This window comes from Chiloscyllium plagiosum, unplaced genomic scaffold (assembly GCF_037043375.1).
Source record: "Chiloscyllium plagiosum isolate Xiang-an unplaced genomic scaffold, Cpla_swu_hap1 HiC_scaffold_2, whole genome shotgun sequence".
Lineage (NCBI taxonomy): Eukaryota > Metazoa > Chordata > Chondrichthyes > Orectolobiformes > Hemiscylliidae > Chiloscyllium > Chiloscyllium plagiosum.
In genome coordinates, this window is record NW_028270140.1 from 34,925,397 (window position 1) to 34,942,479 (window position 17,083).

General features: G+C 41.2%; 1 protein-coding gene across 2 annotated transcripts in view; it reads right to left on the reverse strand.

Moving 5' to 3' along the window:
- svep1 (sushi, von Willebrand factor type A, EGF and pentraxin domain containing 1) overlaps positions 1-16,487 on the reverse strand; it is a 241,255-nt gene extending 224,768 nt beyond the window's left edge. The window contains exons 1-2 of one of the 2 annotated variants that reach the window (XM_043716221.2): positions 15,855-16,487; positions 296-551 (exon numbers count right to left, since the gene is read on the reverse strand). In XM_043716221.2, the coding sequence (XP_043572156.2) occupies positions 296-551; positions 15,855-16,355 (757 nt within the window). In that variant the 5' untranslated portion in view covers positions 16,356-16,487. The remainder of the gene's footprint in view (positions 1-295; positions 552-15,854) is intronic. The other variant, XM_043716218.2, reaches the window with a different exon arrangement.
- Positions 16,488-17,083: the final 596 nt, after the last annotated feature.

Sequence of the window (17,083 nt, forward strand, 5' to 3'; positions counted from 1 at the left end):
CTGTACCTACAAGGACTGTGGAAGTTCAGATATTGAGTGCATTCAAGACGAGTTTACTCAATTCTTGGGTAGTGAAGGAATTAAGGAATATGGGGGCCATGCTGGAAAGTAGGGTTGAGGTAGAAAATCAGCCACGATCTTATTGAATGGCTCAGCTGGCTCAAAGGGTAGAAAGGCCTAGTCCTGGAGAATTAAGTGGAGTGTTAACACTGGTAAAGACTAGTTATATGCTAAATGGCCTACTTCTGCCCTGTGGTCTACATGACATTGTATCATGGACTGCACAGAATCCTACCTTCATGAAGTGCTCTTCTGGCCAATGCTTCAAACTCAGCGAAGCTGTGTAGAATGTAGCAGTGCTCCTCCTTGGGGTGAGACGCCATATCCTGCAGCTCTCGAATGTTGCCCTGCCATATGCCGAGCGTAAAGATCTCCACCCCCATGTTCCGCAGGGAAGCGGCGATAGGTCTCGGGTCCCCACCATTTGAGTAACCATCGGTGATGAGGAACACCGCTTTGGTGGAGTTGGCCCGTGAGTGTTGCAGAATTTGCTGGTGGAGAGAAGAGTGAGGCACATTACTGGAGTCAAGCGGCTCAGAATTGCTCCTGGTGTCGCTGCAGTTTGACTGGAAATGTGCTGGCAGAACATTTTCCACAGGTTTGTCCACCACATTTCCAGCAAATTGAGCATGGCAGAAATGGGAGCAACTTAAAGGAATTTATCTGTGATGGTTCAATGGTGAATTCTTCTCCCTCCATAATTGTTATTCTCCTCCAACACAATAACACAAGCAGCTGCAATCAAAACACTCAATATTTCAGCTAGACCTTTCTATTTACAAAGTCTGCACATATAATTGTGACAATGAAGTATTAGGTTAGACTGGATGGGATGTTCAGAGAATGAACAGTTAATAGGACATTGAAATGGGAGCGAGCATGATTGGACTGGATTGGTCCCAAGAAAAATGCCAGCATATTTCCAATAGGCAAGGTAGCCTATTTCATACTAGAACATTTTATAGTCCCATGATTTAATGTTAGAAATAACCATTTGTCACTAGAATAAACAACTATTACTACGTGCTTTTGGTAGCTTTTAGAAAAAGTTTTTAGACGATCTGGAGAAGGTTGTAAGTGGTTCACTGAGACAGCTAAAGGCACTGTCACTGCTAGTAGAACAAAGGAAAGGCAGAAAATCGGAAAAAAACGAGGACAGTGGGAGATTGCACTGGCAATCGTGGAAGGTACAAGATAGCTGTAGAGAAAAGCTGAAGTGAATGAGGAGAATTTGTAAAGGACTGATATCCTTTCATTTTGCACTGAGGGTCAGCCAGTTTGGGTGAGTGAGTGAAGGAGCGAGTGATGGGGAATGGACATTCTGTGGGTCAAGGTGAAGTTGGTGCGACTTGAGAAGGTTAGAGGCAGGCAAGAAGGGCATTGGAGAAATGGAGGTGATGAAGTCATGGGTTAGCAAGTGACGGGCTCATGAGAAACAGATAATATGACAAAGGCAAATGTTACTGTCTTGCCTAATGGTTTAGAAATTGCTTTGAGGTTCTGATCTGGATCATACAGGTTGACCACTGTGATTCTATGTAGGGGAGGTCACACTGCAGAAGCAGGCAAGTACAGTGAGGGCAAATAGGTTGAGATGTTGGAAAGGAAGTGGAAACAGTAATGAATTCATGTTTTTACAAACTTTAGTTGGAGGAATTTTTGGCTCATTTATAAAGACACTGAGTAACTGGCAAGCTGCTGGCACTGATGCAATTGTGGAGTCAAGGACACTGATTACTCATGTGTCTGTTAGCACCCAGGTGAAGCCGTCACTTGGCTATGACAATCCCAAGAGGTGTTTTACTTCAACTGAAAACTAGAAAGACGAATAAAAATGATTGCATTTTGAGATGGAAATGGAAGGAGAATTTATTTTCTATTTATTTTTAAAGTTCTGCTCGGCTGAACACTAATCCATTCTGGTCAGAAATTCCTGAAATCATGAGAATGATCCCCATGGATATTGAGAGAGGAATAACTTTGTTTTTCAACTAGACTGTATGAAATATGATTATTGACTTAATATAACTGGTGCTCAACTATTCCTGTTATTTCTGGGCTACTTTATTACTAGCTTGTCTTCCATATTTGCGTACAGGGGAGGTGGAATTATCGCTGGACTGGTAATGACCTAGGTAATGTTCCGGGGACCCAGGTTCTAATCCCGCCACGGCAGATGGTGGAATTTGAATTCAATAAAAATCTGGAATTAAGAATCGAATGATGACTGCAAATCCGATTGTTGGAAAAACTCAACTGGTTCACTGATGTCTTTTAGAGAAGATAACTACCATTCTGACCTACAGGTGACTCTAGAAGCACATGAATGTGAGTGACTGTTAACTGCCCGTAAGGCAATTAGGGTTGGGCAATAAACACCTAGCCACTGATGCCCTTATCCTGTGAATAAATTTTAAAGAAACGTATTTGTTATAAGTCTTTGGCCTTATGTTTCATTTTTATTCTGGAAGAGTAAGAATCTCTGCAAGTATTTTTGTAACTTTATCGTTTGTTTTTAAGCCGTCAGTGTTATCCATTGCCAGTAAAACTCATGGCACTAGTTCCTGACTTTCTCAATCAGTCATTGACTCAGGAGGTAGTGTTGTAAGTTCCTGTCACTGTGACTGACAAGGTTCACCCTTTCACTGTAAACAAGACCACATTTTCCAAATACTGGATTCAGGACCAAGAGTTCTAAATGTTTTTATGATGAAATACGGCAGGCGCACAATGTTTGGTATGCTGTGAAGATTAATGTCTGACGATAAACTCTAAAGGTTTAATGATGGAGTTTTAAATCTTTCATTCTAAATGGCAGTCAGCCGTGGACAAACAAAATTCCACACAAGCATTATTGTTACACAAGGTTGCAGTAAGAATTTTAAGCCGATTGTGAATTTAAGAAATGATACTTATTTTGTGATATATTTACTTCACAGGCACAGGGGGAGGCCACTTGGTTCATGGTGCCTGTGAATGAGATGCTCAATTAGTCCCACTCCCTTTCTCTTTCCACATTACACAGCAAATTTTACTTCTTCGCATTTCCATCGAATTCCCCATTTGGAAGTTACTTCGAAGTCTGCATGCACTGCCCTTTCAAGTGGTGTATTTGAGATCACAACTTCCTGTCTTTAAACTTAAAAGTTTCCTTGATCATCTTAAAAAAAAATCACAAGACCATAACACAGAAGGACAGAAATAGGCCATCAGCCCATCAAGTCCACTCTGCCATTGAATGAGATCAAGGCTAATCTGATAATCCTCAAAACCTCTTAAACTCTGAATGCCCTTACAAGTAGAAATCTGTCTATCTCAGCCTTCAGTATTTGTAACGACCCAGCCTCAGCAGCACCCTGCAGTAAAGAATTCCACAGATTCACTGCTCTCGGAGAACTTTTCTGCATCCTGGTTCTTTTGCCAATATCTTATATCTGGGACTTATGATTACTGATCCTTCTGCCACAGGAAACAATTTAATGGTTGTCATGGAGATTGGGAGAAACAGTTACTGCCTGATTGTTTTTGACCATTGGGACGACAAGGGATGATGCACATAATATGCATGACTTTGAAAGAAATTAAAGCGAGCGTTTACACTGAATTTTTCACAACAACTGTACATCTCAATGTGCTTTCCAGTCTTAAAGTATCATCAATGTTATAACTGAGTTGGAATAAACAGGTTGGAAGTTGGGCTGAAGCCTTTAAACTGGGAGCTTTTGAATCTATGGCACTGAAAAGCCCAGTGCAACAATATGGAGAAAGTGGGAGAGGAAGGTGTGGGTTCTTTTGAAAGCCGACACTCTAAGACAAGACTAATGATTGCTTTAAAATGCAGAGGAAAATAATTTAATAAAAAAATATACTTTTGGCCCTTGTGAAGCCATAAAGAGTTACATAACAAGGAATTCAAATAAGAAAAATGCAACAAATCAGAGAAAAACGAATTGGCAAACAGACTGACAAATACACAAATGAGACAAATTGGAACCAGAATTTAGAATCTGTTGGATCAGGTCTTGGATATGATTTTGAGATTTCAAATTTCTCTTCCTCAGGAGCCTCTATTTTTTTGGACATTTCTGTCAGAATCCATTCCTACGTGTCTCTGGAGCTTTTTGCCATTTCGGCACATCCCAAAGCTCTTTACATCCAGAGATGTATTTTTGAAGTGTAAGCCAAGGACAGTGATGTCAGTATGACAGCAACTAAAATGACAGGAAGCTGAGGATCAGACTTAGAGTCATAGAGTCATACAGTACGGAACCACATTCTTTGGTCCAACCCCCAGTCCGCAGTCACCATGTTCCCAAACTAAACTGGTCCCACCTGTCTGCGCATAGCCCATATCCGTCCAAACCTTTCCTACTCATGAACTTATACAAATGCCTTTTTAAACATTATAACTTTACGTACATCTACTACTTCCTCTGACAGTTCATTCCACACATGAACAATTCTGTAAAAACGTTGCCCCGTATGTCATTTTTAAATCTTTCTCCTCTCACCTTAAAAATATGTCCCCTAATTTTAACTTCCCACGTCCTAGGGAAAAGATCCTTGTCATTCACTTTACCTATGCTCCTCTTGATTTCATAAACCTCAGTGAGGTCACCCCTCAACCTCCTGTGCTCCGGTGAAAAAGGTCCCAGCCTTTCCAGGTTATTCTTAAATCTCAAATCCGCCATTCCTGGCAGTATCCTGGTAAATCTTCTTTGAACCCTCCCAAGTGTCACCATATCCTTCCTGTAACAGGGCTTCCAGGAATGCACACAGTACTCCAGAAGTCACCTCACCAACTTCAATATGATGTCTCAACTCCTACACTCAAAAGTCTGAGCAATGAAGGCAACTGCATACTTAACCACTCTGCCTACCTGTGATGCAACTTTCAAAGAATTACGTACCTGAACCCTAGGTCTCTCTGTTCGACAACACAACCCAGGGCCCCACCATTAATTGTATAAACCTTGTCTTTATTTGTTTTACCAAAATGCAATACAGAACAACCTCGGTTATCCGAACGTCAATTATTCGAATTTCGGATGAATCGAACAAGATCTCAACGTCCCGTAAAAACATTATGATATCAGTTATCTGAACAAAATATTCCCTGCCTGTCTTGGATAATAGAGGTTGTTCTGTACATCACATTTGTCCAGATTAAATTCCATCTACCACTCCTCAGCCCATTGACCCTTATAAGCGTGGATAACCTTCTTCACAGTCCACTGTACGACTTATTTTGGTGACATCTGCGAACCTACTAACCAAAGTGGACACCCAAACAACATTTGGAGACTGCAATGTAGAGGCCATTCCTGCCACTTCCAGTATGTTACCTGAAAACACCTTCCTCCCCTTCTCTGTAGGAACTATTTTCTCTATGATCCACACCTCAATCACTCCCAAACCCCATACCTTTTACAAAGCACCTTTCCATGCAAATGCAGGAGATGTGACCCTTTCCCACTCTTCTCTTCCCTGCCCAAAGCCCCATCCCTCCCTCCAGGTGAAGTAACGATGACGTGTTTTCTTTCAACTTACCTGCTATATTCATGGCTCATAATGTGTTGTCTTCTCTCTAAATATTTTTATATACACAAACATATATAGATATAATATTGTGGAAGCACTATATAAATGCACATCTTTCTTTTTTAATAATTAGCAGTAGAGGAGAAATTATAAAAGGGAATAAGGAAATAACAGAGACGTTAAGTCAATAGCATGCAAGCATCTTCATGCTCAAAGACATAGAAAAAAATCCAGAAATAGTGAGAAATCAATGTTCTAGTGAAAATGAGAAAATTAAAGAAACTAGTTTTAGTAAAGAATTTGTACTGGAGGATTTAGTGACTAAACTGAGCAAATTCTCTCGACCTAATAGCTGTGTCTGCTGGTTTAAAGGATGTGACTGCAGAGATTGTGCTTGCAATGGCTTTGATCTTCCAGAATTTCTAGGTTCCAGAATGGTTTTCACAAATTGCAAGCTAACCAAAGTAACACCATTGTTAGGAAGAGCAAAATACAGGGAAGTAGAGGCTAGTTTGTCCAGTCAGTTAGCTCGGCTGGTTGGACAGCTGATTTGCAATGCAGTGGCACCAACACCACCGGCTGAGGTTACAAAAAAGGATTCTCCTTCTCAATCTTTCCCCTTGCCTGAGGCATGGTGACCCTCAGGTTAAACCACCATCAATCGTTTCTCTCTCTCTTTCTCTCTCTGATGAACCCACAGTCTGGTTTGACACTGCCGACTTTGTCTTTTTAGTGAAGAAAATCCTAGCTTCTATTATTCGGAATGTAGTAACCGACTCAGTTTGACCATTTTAAATGTATAACCAGCAAGGGGACTCCAGTGGGTGCAGTGCATTTGGGAAAATAAGTGGTGAGGAGAATAGAAAGTTGTAAAGTTGATTTTTTAATAATTCATTCACAGTCCATCCCAGAGGGCAGTTAAGAATCAACCACTTTGCTGTGGGTCTGGATTCACATTTAGGCCAGATCAGGTATGGATAGCAGTTCCCTTTCCTGAACCAGATGGGCTTTTCTCCCAAATTTCGACAATGGATTCATGGTCATCATTAGACTCTTAATTCCAGATTTTCACTGAATTTAAATTCTACCCTCTGCCACGGCAGGATTCAAATCCAGGTCCCCAGTACGTTACCTGGATCTCTGGATTAACAGTCCAGTGATAACACCCCAAGGCTGTCACCTTCCCTTGCATGGCAGATGGAAGTAAATGTGCAGAAATGTGAAATTACACACTTTATTGGAAAAAAATCATTGAACAGGATAGTTTCAAAATAATAGAATACTGAGAAATATTGAAATTTAGAAGCTTCTTGTTAATGAATTACAGAGTTAATACATATATTCAGAAAACAATTAGAAAGACATATGGTTTGTTAGCACTAATTATGAAGGGATTAGAGTAGACCAGTAAGAAAATATTATTAAAGTTAGAGTATGGCCACACTTGGAGCACTGCGTGCAGTTTTGATCTCCTTACTTAAGGATGGATATATTTCCCTGCCAGAGAATGAAGGTTTACTAGTCTGATTCTTGGCATGAAAGGATTGTCCTGAAGAGATTATGTATATTGCCTAGAATTTAGAAGAATAATAATGCAAAATCCTTGAAGGATTTTACAGGATCAATGCTAACCAAGACTCTGGGAACCTGGCCTGGGTTGCAATAGCAACCGTTTCTGTTCTTATAGGCTTGAGCTCTCACAAGTGAATTGGAAAATATTTCAAAGAAAAAAGTATTTTTAAAAGTGTCTCAAGATATTCCCAGAAAGAAATTGGAGTTTAGCTTTCATTGTGAATATTGATGGTCAGCATCTGTACAGTGTGAAACACTGGCAGTGAATTCTAATTTGGCCACAGGAACAAACAGCTGTGAGGCTGTCAGATTAACAATGGATGATCATCAAGAGAATGGAGAATATTGCTTTAAACGGAATGCTTTAAGTATATTTACTTTAATCTTGTAAATGAAATATTCTCATCACGATGGAGGGTGTGCTGGTTAAACTCATGATTGAAAGTTACAGAAATGTACATTTGGGATTATCAAATGCTCCGATAGAATGCAATGGTTCCTGTGCTGGTTCGATTTTTGAAATGGAGAACGCAGATGGAATGCAACTTTGGAGCGACATCTTTGCATTTTATACCAGAACGCCTTGGGGGATCAGGGAGAGATTACACACAACTTTAAACCTTCTGGAAATGTATTTCTTTTATTTATTTAAAAACGTTCCAACAGGAGGTGACTCAATTACATTGAATTTTTGCTGGTAAATTCCGCACTGTCAATTAGAAGAATCTCGATAGGACAGTTAATATTTTATTCTGCTGGTGGTAATGACACCTGAATGGCAAAAGATGCATTTAAGGAAACGTTTTAAATTTACACCGTGATTTACGGTCTGAAATGAATTCTGCCTAAGATAGGCATAAATCAGATTCACAAGTAATTTGTGAAAGGCATTGGGTGAATATACTTTAAAATAGGATTGCACACATTACTATATATAGCATAGATGCAGGCTGTTCGGCTTAACCTGCTGGTCTCAATTTCTCCACTCAAGTTCCATCCATTCTTCCCAGTGTCACCCAATCTGGACATCCTCCTAATCGTTGAGAACATAGGACATAGAGCAAAATAACACATGAACAGGCCCTTCGCTGACCATGATGCCATTCTGAATTAGAATCCCTACAGTGTGGAAACAGGCCATTCAGCCTGACCAGTCCACACTGACCCTCCAAAGATTAACCCACCTAGACCCATTCCCCTTTGTTTACTGTTTACCCCTAACCTACACATCCCTGAACACTATGGCCAATTCACCTAACCTGCACATTTTCTTTTGGATTGTGGGAAGAAACCAGAGCACACCCATGCAGACACGGAGAGAATGTGCAAACTCCACACAGACAGACAATCGCTGGAGGTTGGAATCGAACCCAGGTCCCTATCGCTGTGAGGCAGCAGTGCTGGCCACTGAGCCACCATGCCACCCAATTAATTCTACCTGGTCTGTATCCTTCTATTGTCTGCCTGTTTATGTGTCTGTCTAAAGGCCTCTTAAACATTGCTGTCAAACATTGCTTCTACCACCTCCCCTAGCAGCACATTCCAGGCACTTATCACCCTCTGTGTAAAAAAAAGTTGTCTCATGCACCTCCTTTAAACATTTCTCCTCTCACCTTAAACCTATGCCTATTCAACACTTCCACCCTGGGAAAATGACTTCAACTATCCATTCAGCCACATCGCTTACAATTTTATATATTTCTATTGTGTTGCTCTTTAGCCTCTGGTGCTCCAGTAAAAACAATTCAAGTTTGTTCAAACTCTCCTTATAGCTAATACACTCCAATTCCGGCATAATCATGGTAAACCTCTTTTGCATCCACTCCAAAGCCTCCACATCCTTCCTATAGTACAGTGACCAAAACTGCACACAATACTCCAAATGTGTCCTCAGTAATGTTTCATATAGCTGCTACATGACTTGCCAATTTTTTCACTTAATGCCCCAACTGATGAAGGCAAGCATGCCATATGCCTTCCTTACCACCATATTTACTTGTGTTGCTACTTTCATGGTGATGGACTTACATCCCAAGATCCTTCTAGATATTAATGCCCCAAGGGTCCTGCCATTTACTGTATACTTTCCTCTTGCATTTGACCAGCCAAAAGATATTACCTCACAATTGTCTGGATTAACTCCACTGCTATTTCTCTGTCCAACCTTCCAAATGATCTATGCCCTGTCTATCCTTTGACAACCTTCTTCACTACCCACAGCTCAACCAATTTCATGTGGTCTGCAAATTTACTAATCAGGCTACCTACATTTTCAGCCAAATCATTTTAAATATTTTACAAATAATAGAAATCCAAGTATGCATCCTTGCAGAATATCACTGGTCACAGACCTCCAGTCTGAAAAACACATCTCCCCAACTACTCTCTGTCTTCTATGACCAAGCCAATTTTGTATCCAATTTACCAACTCAACTCCTATGTGACTTAGTCTTCTGCACCAGCCAATGATAAAGGACCTTGTCAAATGCTTTTAAAAAGTTCATGTCGAATACAGCATCTGCCCGACTCTTAAACATTTGTTACTGCCTCAAAAAACCCCCTCGTGCAAGACAAAAGCTCCCCCACACAAAGCCTTGCTGACTATTCTTAGATCTCCATTTTATTCCAAATGAAAGTAAAGTATAAGAATATGATTTGTGAGCATTCTGAGCACTTACGGAAGTACAGTCCATCAGTAAATCCAACCTCAAAACAATAGTGACAACAACTACAAGATCTGAGAACTTTTATTTACTTTCTGACTTAATCAAATAACTAGCAAGAAAAGGGATGGGAGTGTCAACTTGGATCACTGGTTATCCAATTTTCTCTCACTCCTCATGGGTACAATCACATCTATTTTCTACTTGTCTTTGTCTTCTTGTAAGTTACCAGCAGTGTAGATTGGCAATTGGTAAAGTGGAGATTGTAACGTTCAAGGTACAGAATATTCCAATGGTTGCCACATTCAATTCTGCCTAGAAACAAGGGCATGATCTGTTAGGATCTTTTAATATGTCACACAGTTTAGTTGACGGGTTATTGAATGGCACTTAGTGGAGATATAGTTGGTAGCAGGTGATGAGGCTCCATGCAACTGAAGTTCTGCTGAAGAGGCAGGTGAAGGTCATAGGCTCTGTGCAGTGTCCCTCAGGGACGTTTGTGCGAGCTAAGAAGGTTGCTGGCTCTGTGCTGCTGTGGAGTAATTACTAGCTGAGTGGGGCTGGAAGGAAGTTGTCGTCAGGCAAAGAAAAACAAATATTGTGACTCGTTGACATAGAGTCAGAGAGTCATAGAAATGTATAGCATGGAAACAGACCTTTTGGTCCAACTCATCCATGCCGACAAGATATCCTAACCTAATCTAGTCCCATTTGCCAGCACCCAGTCTATCTCCCTCCAAACCCTTCCTATCATATACCCATCCAAATGCCTTTTTAAATGCTGTAATTATCCCAGCCTCCACCATGTCCTCTGGCAGCTCATTCCACAAATGCAGCACCCACTGCGTGAAAATGTTGCTCTTTAGGTCCCTTCTATATCTTCCCCCTTCTCAACCTAAACCCATGCTCTTTAGTTCTGGATTCCCCCAATCCAGGGAAAAGACTTTGTCTATTTATCCTATCCATGCCCCTCATGATTTTATAAACCTTTATAAGGTCACCCCTCAGCCTCCGATGCTCCAGAGAAAACAACTGCAGCCTAAGCAGCCTCTTCCTAAAGCTTAAACCCTCCAACCCTGGCAATATCCTTGTAAATCTTTTCTGAAGCCTTTCAAGTTTCACAACATCTTTCCTATAGGAAGGAGACCAGAATTACACACAATATTCCAAAAGTGGCTTAACCAACATCCTGTACAGCTGTAACATGACCTCCCAACTCCTATATTCAATGGTCTGACCAATGAAGGAAAGCATACCAAATCTGGGTGAGTTGTGGAGAAATTTGAGAGATCTGTCTTGGCTACGCTTACCTTTAATGTGGTTGAACACAGCTTGACAGTGTGTTCAATACAGTTTACCTCATGTTAATTCTGGATGTTAGAGTATAAGGTAGAGAGTATTTACTGTTTGCTTTATTGACTTATAAATCATAAAATTTCCTTTGTTTAAAATTGTGGAATCTTGTGGCTTTATTATTTTAGTGACCTAACTGGGTATTTCTAATTTCATCTACTAAAAAAAGAAAAAAATAACAATCCCTAAATTCATCATAACAAATTTGGGACCATAACCAAATACAGAATCATTTTTGGGATAATAACACAGGCAAATATTATGTTTCACTCATTACACACTAGTGACAGGCAGGATGAGGTGAGGAGTTCTTTGTTAGGAAATAATCGAGAGAATCTACATCTCATCACAGTGGAGCACAGATTTCACAGTGGAGCACAGATTACACAGTGCAGCCCATATCACTAAATGGGAAAGTTTATGAATAGAACTTGTGGGGTGGGGGTGTGTGTGGCGGGGGAAGAGGAGATTCAGAAATAAACAATTTAAAACTGTGGTCTTGAAGTGACACTGTGAAGTAACAGATATAAAGGGACATTTCAGCCACAATACATGTAAGCTATTCATCCTGTATCCAAATGTTAAAATTCAAACAATAAATGGTTGCTGTTTTAACAGAAGTTACTTCACACTTTTAAAAAGAATGGACTGAGGTTATTGAAATTGCAGACCAGGTAACTGGGCATATATATGAACGTTACTGGCAGGATCTGCATTTATTGTCCACCCCCTAATGGTCTTTACAGTGAATGATTTGTTTGATCACTTCTGGCAGTCGCTTAGAACTGACTTCATTGCCTTGGGCTTGACGTGTTGTGTAAGTCAGACAAGGTAATGACGATAGATTTCCCAAACTGCAGTCGTAAGATGTGAACAAGTTCCCTCAAATCATGCACCTGGGTCTCTGCATTACTAATCCAGTGACACTACCGCTACACCACTGGCTCCTCTGTAGAAATATATTAAGTATTCATATAGTAATCTTAGCCCAGTATAACTGTAGCATCTAGTTAGTAATATTACATTATTCAACAATCTGTATAACTCTATGACTCTAAGCCCAGAAGTACTCACCCGTAACATGCTGTTGCGATAACTTTTCTTTCCACAGAATGAGGGGTTAGGACCTGGAACACACTGCTTGAGGATTGGCAGAGGCAGTTCCACCAACATTTTCAAATGGGGATTGAATAATTCCCTGAACAGTAAATACCTGGGAAAGGACAGCGGTGTGGGACAAACTGAATAGCATTTATGGTCAGCATGGCTGAATGGCTTCTTGCTGTGCTGCCATTATTCTATGGGTGGCATTTTCTGGACCCAGAGGTGATGGTATACCTCCCCCTTTGGAATTATGTTTTGGGCAGGAATGCCCAAGCTCCACAATTTCCACCTTGCCGCCAAATGAGAGACTAAAATGGTCAATTCATGACCACTTATGGGTTTGTTCCCTTCTGGCCTGCAATGAGCTCAGCTCCAGGTCGGTTAAAAAAAGGAGCTACTTAACTGGCATGGGAGTGGGGTTGTCTCGATATGCACTAAGTCATGTATTGTTGACAGGGCAGAGGGTGGGGAAGATGGTTGATAGCCACTACCCAATCCCTGTTTCTGACCATCCCTGTCCCTCTCTATCAATGTGCCACAGTTGCAGGAAACTGCTCCCAACAACCAATAAAGCACACTTGATATCTCAGTCCTCGTGATCTTAGTTGCCCTTATAACAGCAGTGTTGCCCCTGATTGGCACTGGGTAGGGCTTCCACTCTGAGGCCCTTGACGTCAGAAAAAGGACCCTTACTGCCCTCATTACTGCCTGATTGGATGGAGGCATGGTTGGCTTCCCCTGAAAAGTTAACTCAGGTGTCTCAACAACTTTTCAGCAAATGAGTAAGAAACCCAACAATAAACAAGATTCTCTACTAAATTGGAACTATAATTTTTCATTCTGTGTAGCAGAATTAGATATGTAGCATTACTACTGAAACTTCAAGAAATTACTTGTTCTTTTCTCTTCTTCAGTTTTTGAAAACCACTAAAGAAGAGTTCAACTTCCATAACATTACATAGTTGAAGTTATCCTGCAGGCAAAATGACTCTTCAATACTGTAGATGGACAGATCGCTGGGTTTTCCTCATAGAAACCTCATAGAAATAGGGACTGAACCAGTGGATTGCAACTGCAAAGCTTTGTAATCAAACCCTAGGTTGACCAAGCATGGTGCTCGTGGTGTGGTGATAGTTGCCCAGCTCTGATCCAGGAGGCCCAGGTTCAAGTCCCACCTGCTCCAGAGGTGAGCAATAACATCACTGAGCAGGTTGATCTGAAAGATATCTGGAATGACACAGCATAAAGGAGCCCATGTAGCCCATTGAGCCTGTAATGGCTCTTTGGTAGAGCCTGTCTACTTCATGTTATATCACTGACTCTTTCCTCAGGGCCCTGTAGATGTTTTCTTCATCAGTATTCATCTGATTCCCATTTGAAAGTCAATATTGAATCTGTTTTACCAACCCTCCCACCCCAATTTCAAGCAGTGCATTCTTCTCCCACAAACTAATTCTTGTAGAGGCTGGTGGGGAGGTCAATTAAAATTGAGATTTGTAGGTTTCTTTTGTTGGGAATGAGTTATGGAATAGATTATGGGAATTGGCACAGATTTCTGAAATCTGGTTTTCAGATTCAGATTAGTGACAAAATTAACCGAATACTGGCCAGAGAGGCTGAATGGCCTCCTCCTGTTTTTACATTCATTGATGGTTAATTGAACATTGTGAAAGCTCACCACAGGAACTTGTGGCTGTCCTACTCACAACTTCCTAGCCAGCTTTGCCATGCAACAGAGCTTGATTGTCGCTTCAGTGGGTTAGTCTAGCTCCATAACAGAACCCATGATAATGAGCTTAACAAAAACCTCACTGTTAACTGTGGCTCAGTCAGTACCACTCTTGCCTCTCAGCCTAATGGTTGATACTTCAAGCCTTCTTAAGACAGTTGAATACATAAGGCAGGTTTGGGTGTCAATGTTGTTGTCCTTTGGCGATGTTAAACTGAGGCCCTCTCAGGTGCACAAACATATCCCACAATGCTAATTTGAAGAAGAGCAGCAACTTCTCCCTGTTTTCCAAGCCAATACTTATGAAATTCTCCAAAGTCTGTGATGTCCTATTCTATAAGATACATTTCCGTGTCACATACCCTAACCTCACTCATCCCAAGCCTTCACAGCTAATAATGTACTTCTCAATTACTTGGCTGCTGCTTTCACTAGGTTCAGTGCATGGACAGTGAACTCCCACAAAACAGCAATGAGATAAAAGAAAACCAAATTATCTGGCTGTTGGGTATGACAGACACATTGCTGAAATATGCTATCTTGCACCCATCAGGAAAATGTTGTTCTGAGATAGAAAACTTCTTCTCTCAGCAATATTTAAATTCTACACCACCAAGTAATTTATGTTTTAGTTGTTGAGGAATAAGTATTGACCAGGACACTTCCCTTGAAGGAGTGAAATAATGCCGTAGAGATCTTGTATGTGCACCTGTGAACCACATCTCATATGAAACACAGCCCATATCACAGTACACTGCTCCCTCAGTGCAGAACGGAAGGTATCATTATAGATTTAATGCTTAGGTCCCTGGATACAATACTTAAACCCCACAAGGTTTTGACTCAATGACACTATTACCAACTGATCCCCAGTTGGGCGCCAATTGGTTTGGTTCCTATTTTCTTGATAACAATATCTTATTGTATTCTAATAGTGCATCGAACAACTTTAATTCAGAAGCTAGTGACTGTACAAAGCTAGATGAGAGAGTCAAAAATGTACTCTCTTTGTGCTTCTGCAGCTTAAGGGCTGGCCAGTTTTGTGAATTACATTCTGCTCTGGATCTTGCAAAGATATTAGAAACAACATGTTTTATCCTCGCAATCAGGCAACTTAAAGGCTTGTGAGATAGCTCACAACTTGTGAGTATTTACCCTGCCTAAATTAGACATGTACAATCCATGTGGGCAGACTAGAGCTTGCAAACAAATACGTTGCCTCCATAAGCCAACACAAAGAGACAAGACGCAACATCAATCAGAACCAAACAGTGCCTTTGACATCGTAAAAAGAGTGTTATCAAACAAACTTTGTCACAGAGCCACACAAGAGTGTTGACCAAAAGCTCGTTCATAGTGGCTAGGAAAGTCTTACAGGAGGAGAGAAAGGGAGAGAGGTGGAGCGGTTAGGGGAGGGAATGCCTGTCCGCAGAAAATCAGCGTTGAAGGAATGCAGAAATTTTTGCAGGTTTGTGGAGCTGGAGAAGGTTTCAAAGTAAAGGAGGGCCGATATTATTAAACTGGAAGGAAGTGATGTTGGTTAATGGGCACAGTGGAACACAGGATGACCTAGTTCTGCAGTAGTAAACCTGCCTAAAACAAGGGCTACAGTTTTGAATCAGTTAACCTCGAGTTAAAAGCAATAAAGGTGTTCAATGTAAATTACTCAGCTGCTGAACTAAAGGGAACATTTTCCCTCAGACCTCTCAATGTCAGTGAATCTTTACATTTCAACAAGGCATTGTGTTACTTTTCAACCCTGCATTCCTCTCACAGCGAATGGTCAACTGCTGTACCCTGAGAAGTGAATGGTAAACAGGAGGGTGCCTTACTGCTGCCTGCTGGAAAGCTCCCTTGGTGTAGGTGCCACCTCCCCTGTAGTTAATGGCAGGGATCTCCTCGTTCAGCAGAGAGCACTTATGCTGGTGGTATTGGGGGGCCGAGATGTAGTCGACCCTGGGCACCACATTGCTTCTGGAGGAAAAGGTCACGATTGCCACCCGGGTGGCAGAAGGCACCACCGGGAAGTCCGACAGCAGCTTCTTGACGAACTTCAGCTCGTTGTCGAAGTTGACACTGCCCACGCTGGAGGACTCGTCCACCAGGAAGACCAAATCCAGGTTGAGGCTCTTCTCTCTCAGCTTGCGCACATTGCGTTTGAAGACTGCGCCCAGCTTCAGCACCCTGTTGGTAGCTGTGGCCAAACTGTTTCGATGCTCTTTCAACTCGAAGGTCTTTCCCTTTAAGAAGCTCCTTTGAAAAGAAAATGGGTGATAAGATGCTAGACAGCAAACGGCGTGCACAAACACGAAGAGTGTCCCAGCCAGCCGCATTATTTAACCAAGTAAAAACAGATTAAAAACAAAGAATAAAATTATTAATTCAATCTTCACAAAATCTCCCAGGACTTCCTGCAACAGTTTCTTCTGGAAAACGGACACAGGCAAAAACAATCTCTCTCTCTCTCAGAATTCTCTCTTTATAACTGCACTTTCTCAGGAGACCAGGACAGAAGTCAGGTTGTGATAGGATGAAACTTTTGAGTGTCTCTCTGAGTCTGACACTAAAGCAGTAAAGGAGAGGGGCGGGTTTTTCAAAAAAAAAATACTGCTGGAGTAACTGAGATTCCTTGTCGCTGTTACTTATGCGTCAAGCTATCAGCATTCCCAAAGAAAACATCAGCACAAACTTCCTGATTGATCCCATATGTCTGGCAAAACCAGTAACCGAGAGTGCCATTTTAATTGAAAACATTTTGGCTACTTTTCAGTTCCAATTGTTAAATAGCTCAGTTTCACCTTGGACAATGGTACTCCTTCCAGATGGCTTCTGCTATGCAGTCAAGAAGTATTTTTTTTAATTAAACCAAATGTAACTTTGATGAATGCATTCAATTCCCAATCGATCCAGAGGATAACTAGAACAGGAGATTGACACATTCCATTCAACACAAGCACTTTAAGCAGCCTTCTCAAAACATGTTTTACTTCTTACTCTAACTTTTGCCCTATACATGCGAGCAGACAGCTTTAGGGACTGGTTGAGGAATGGGTTGGACAAA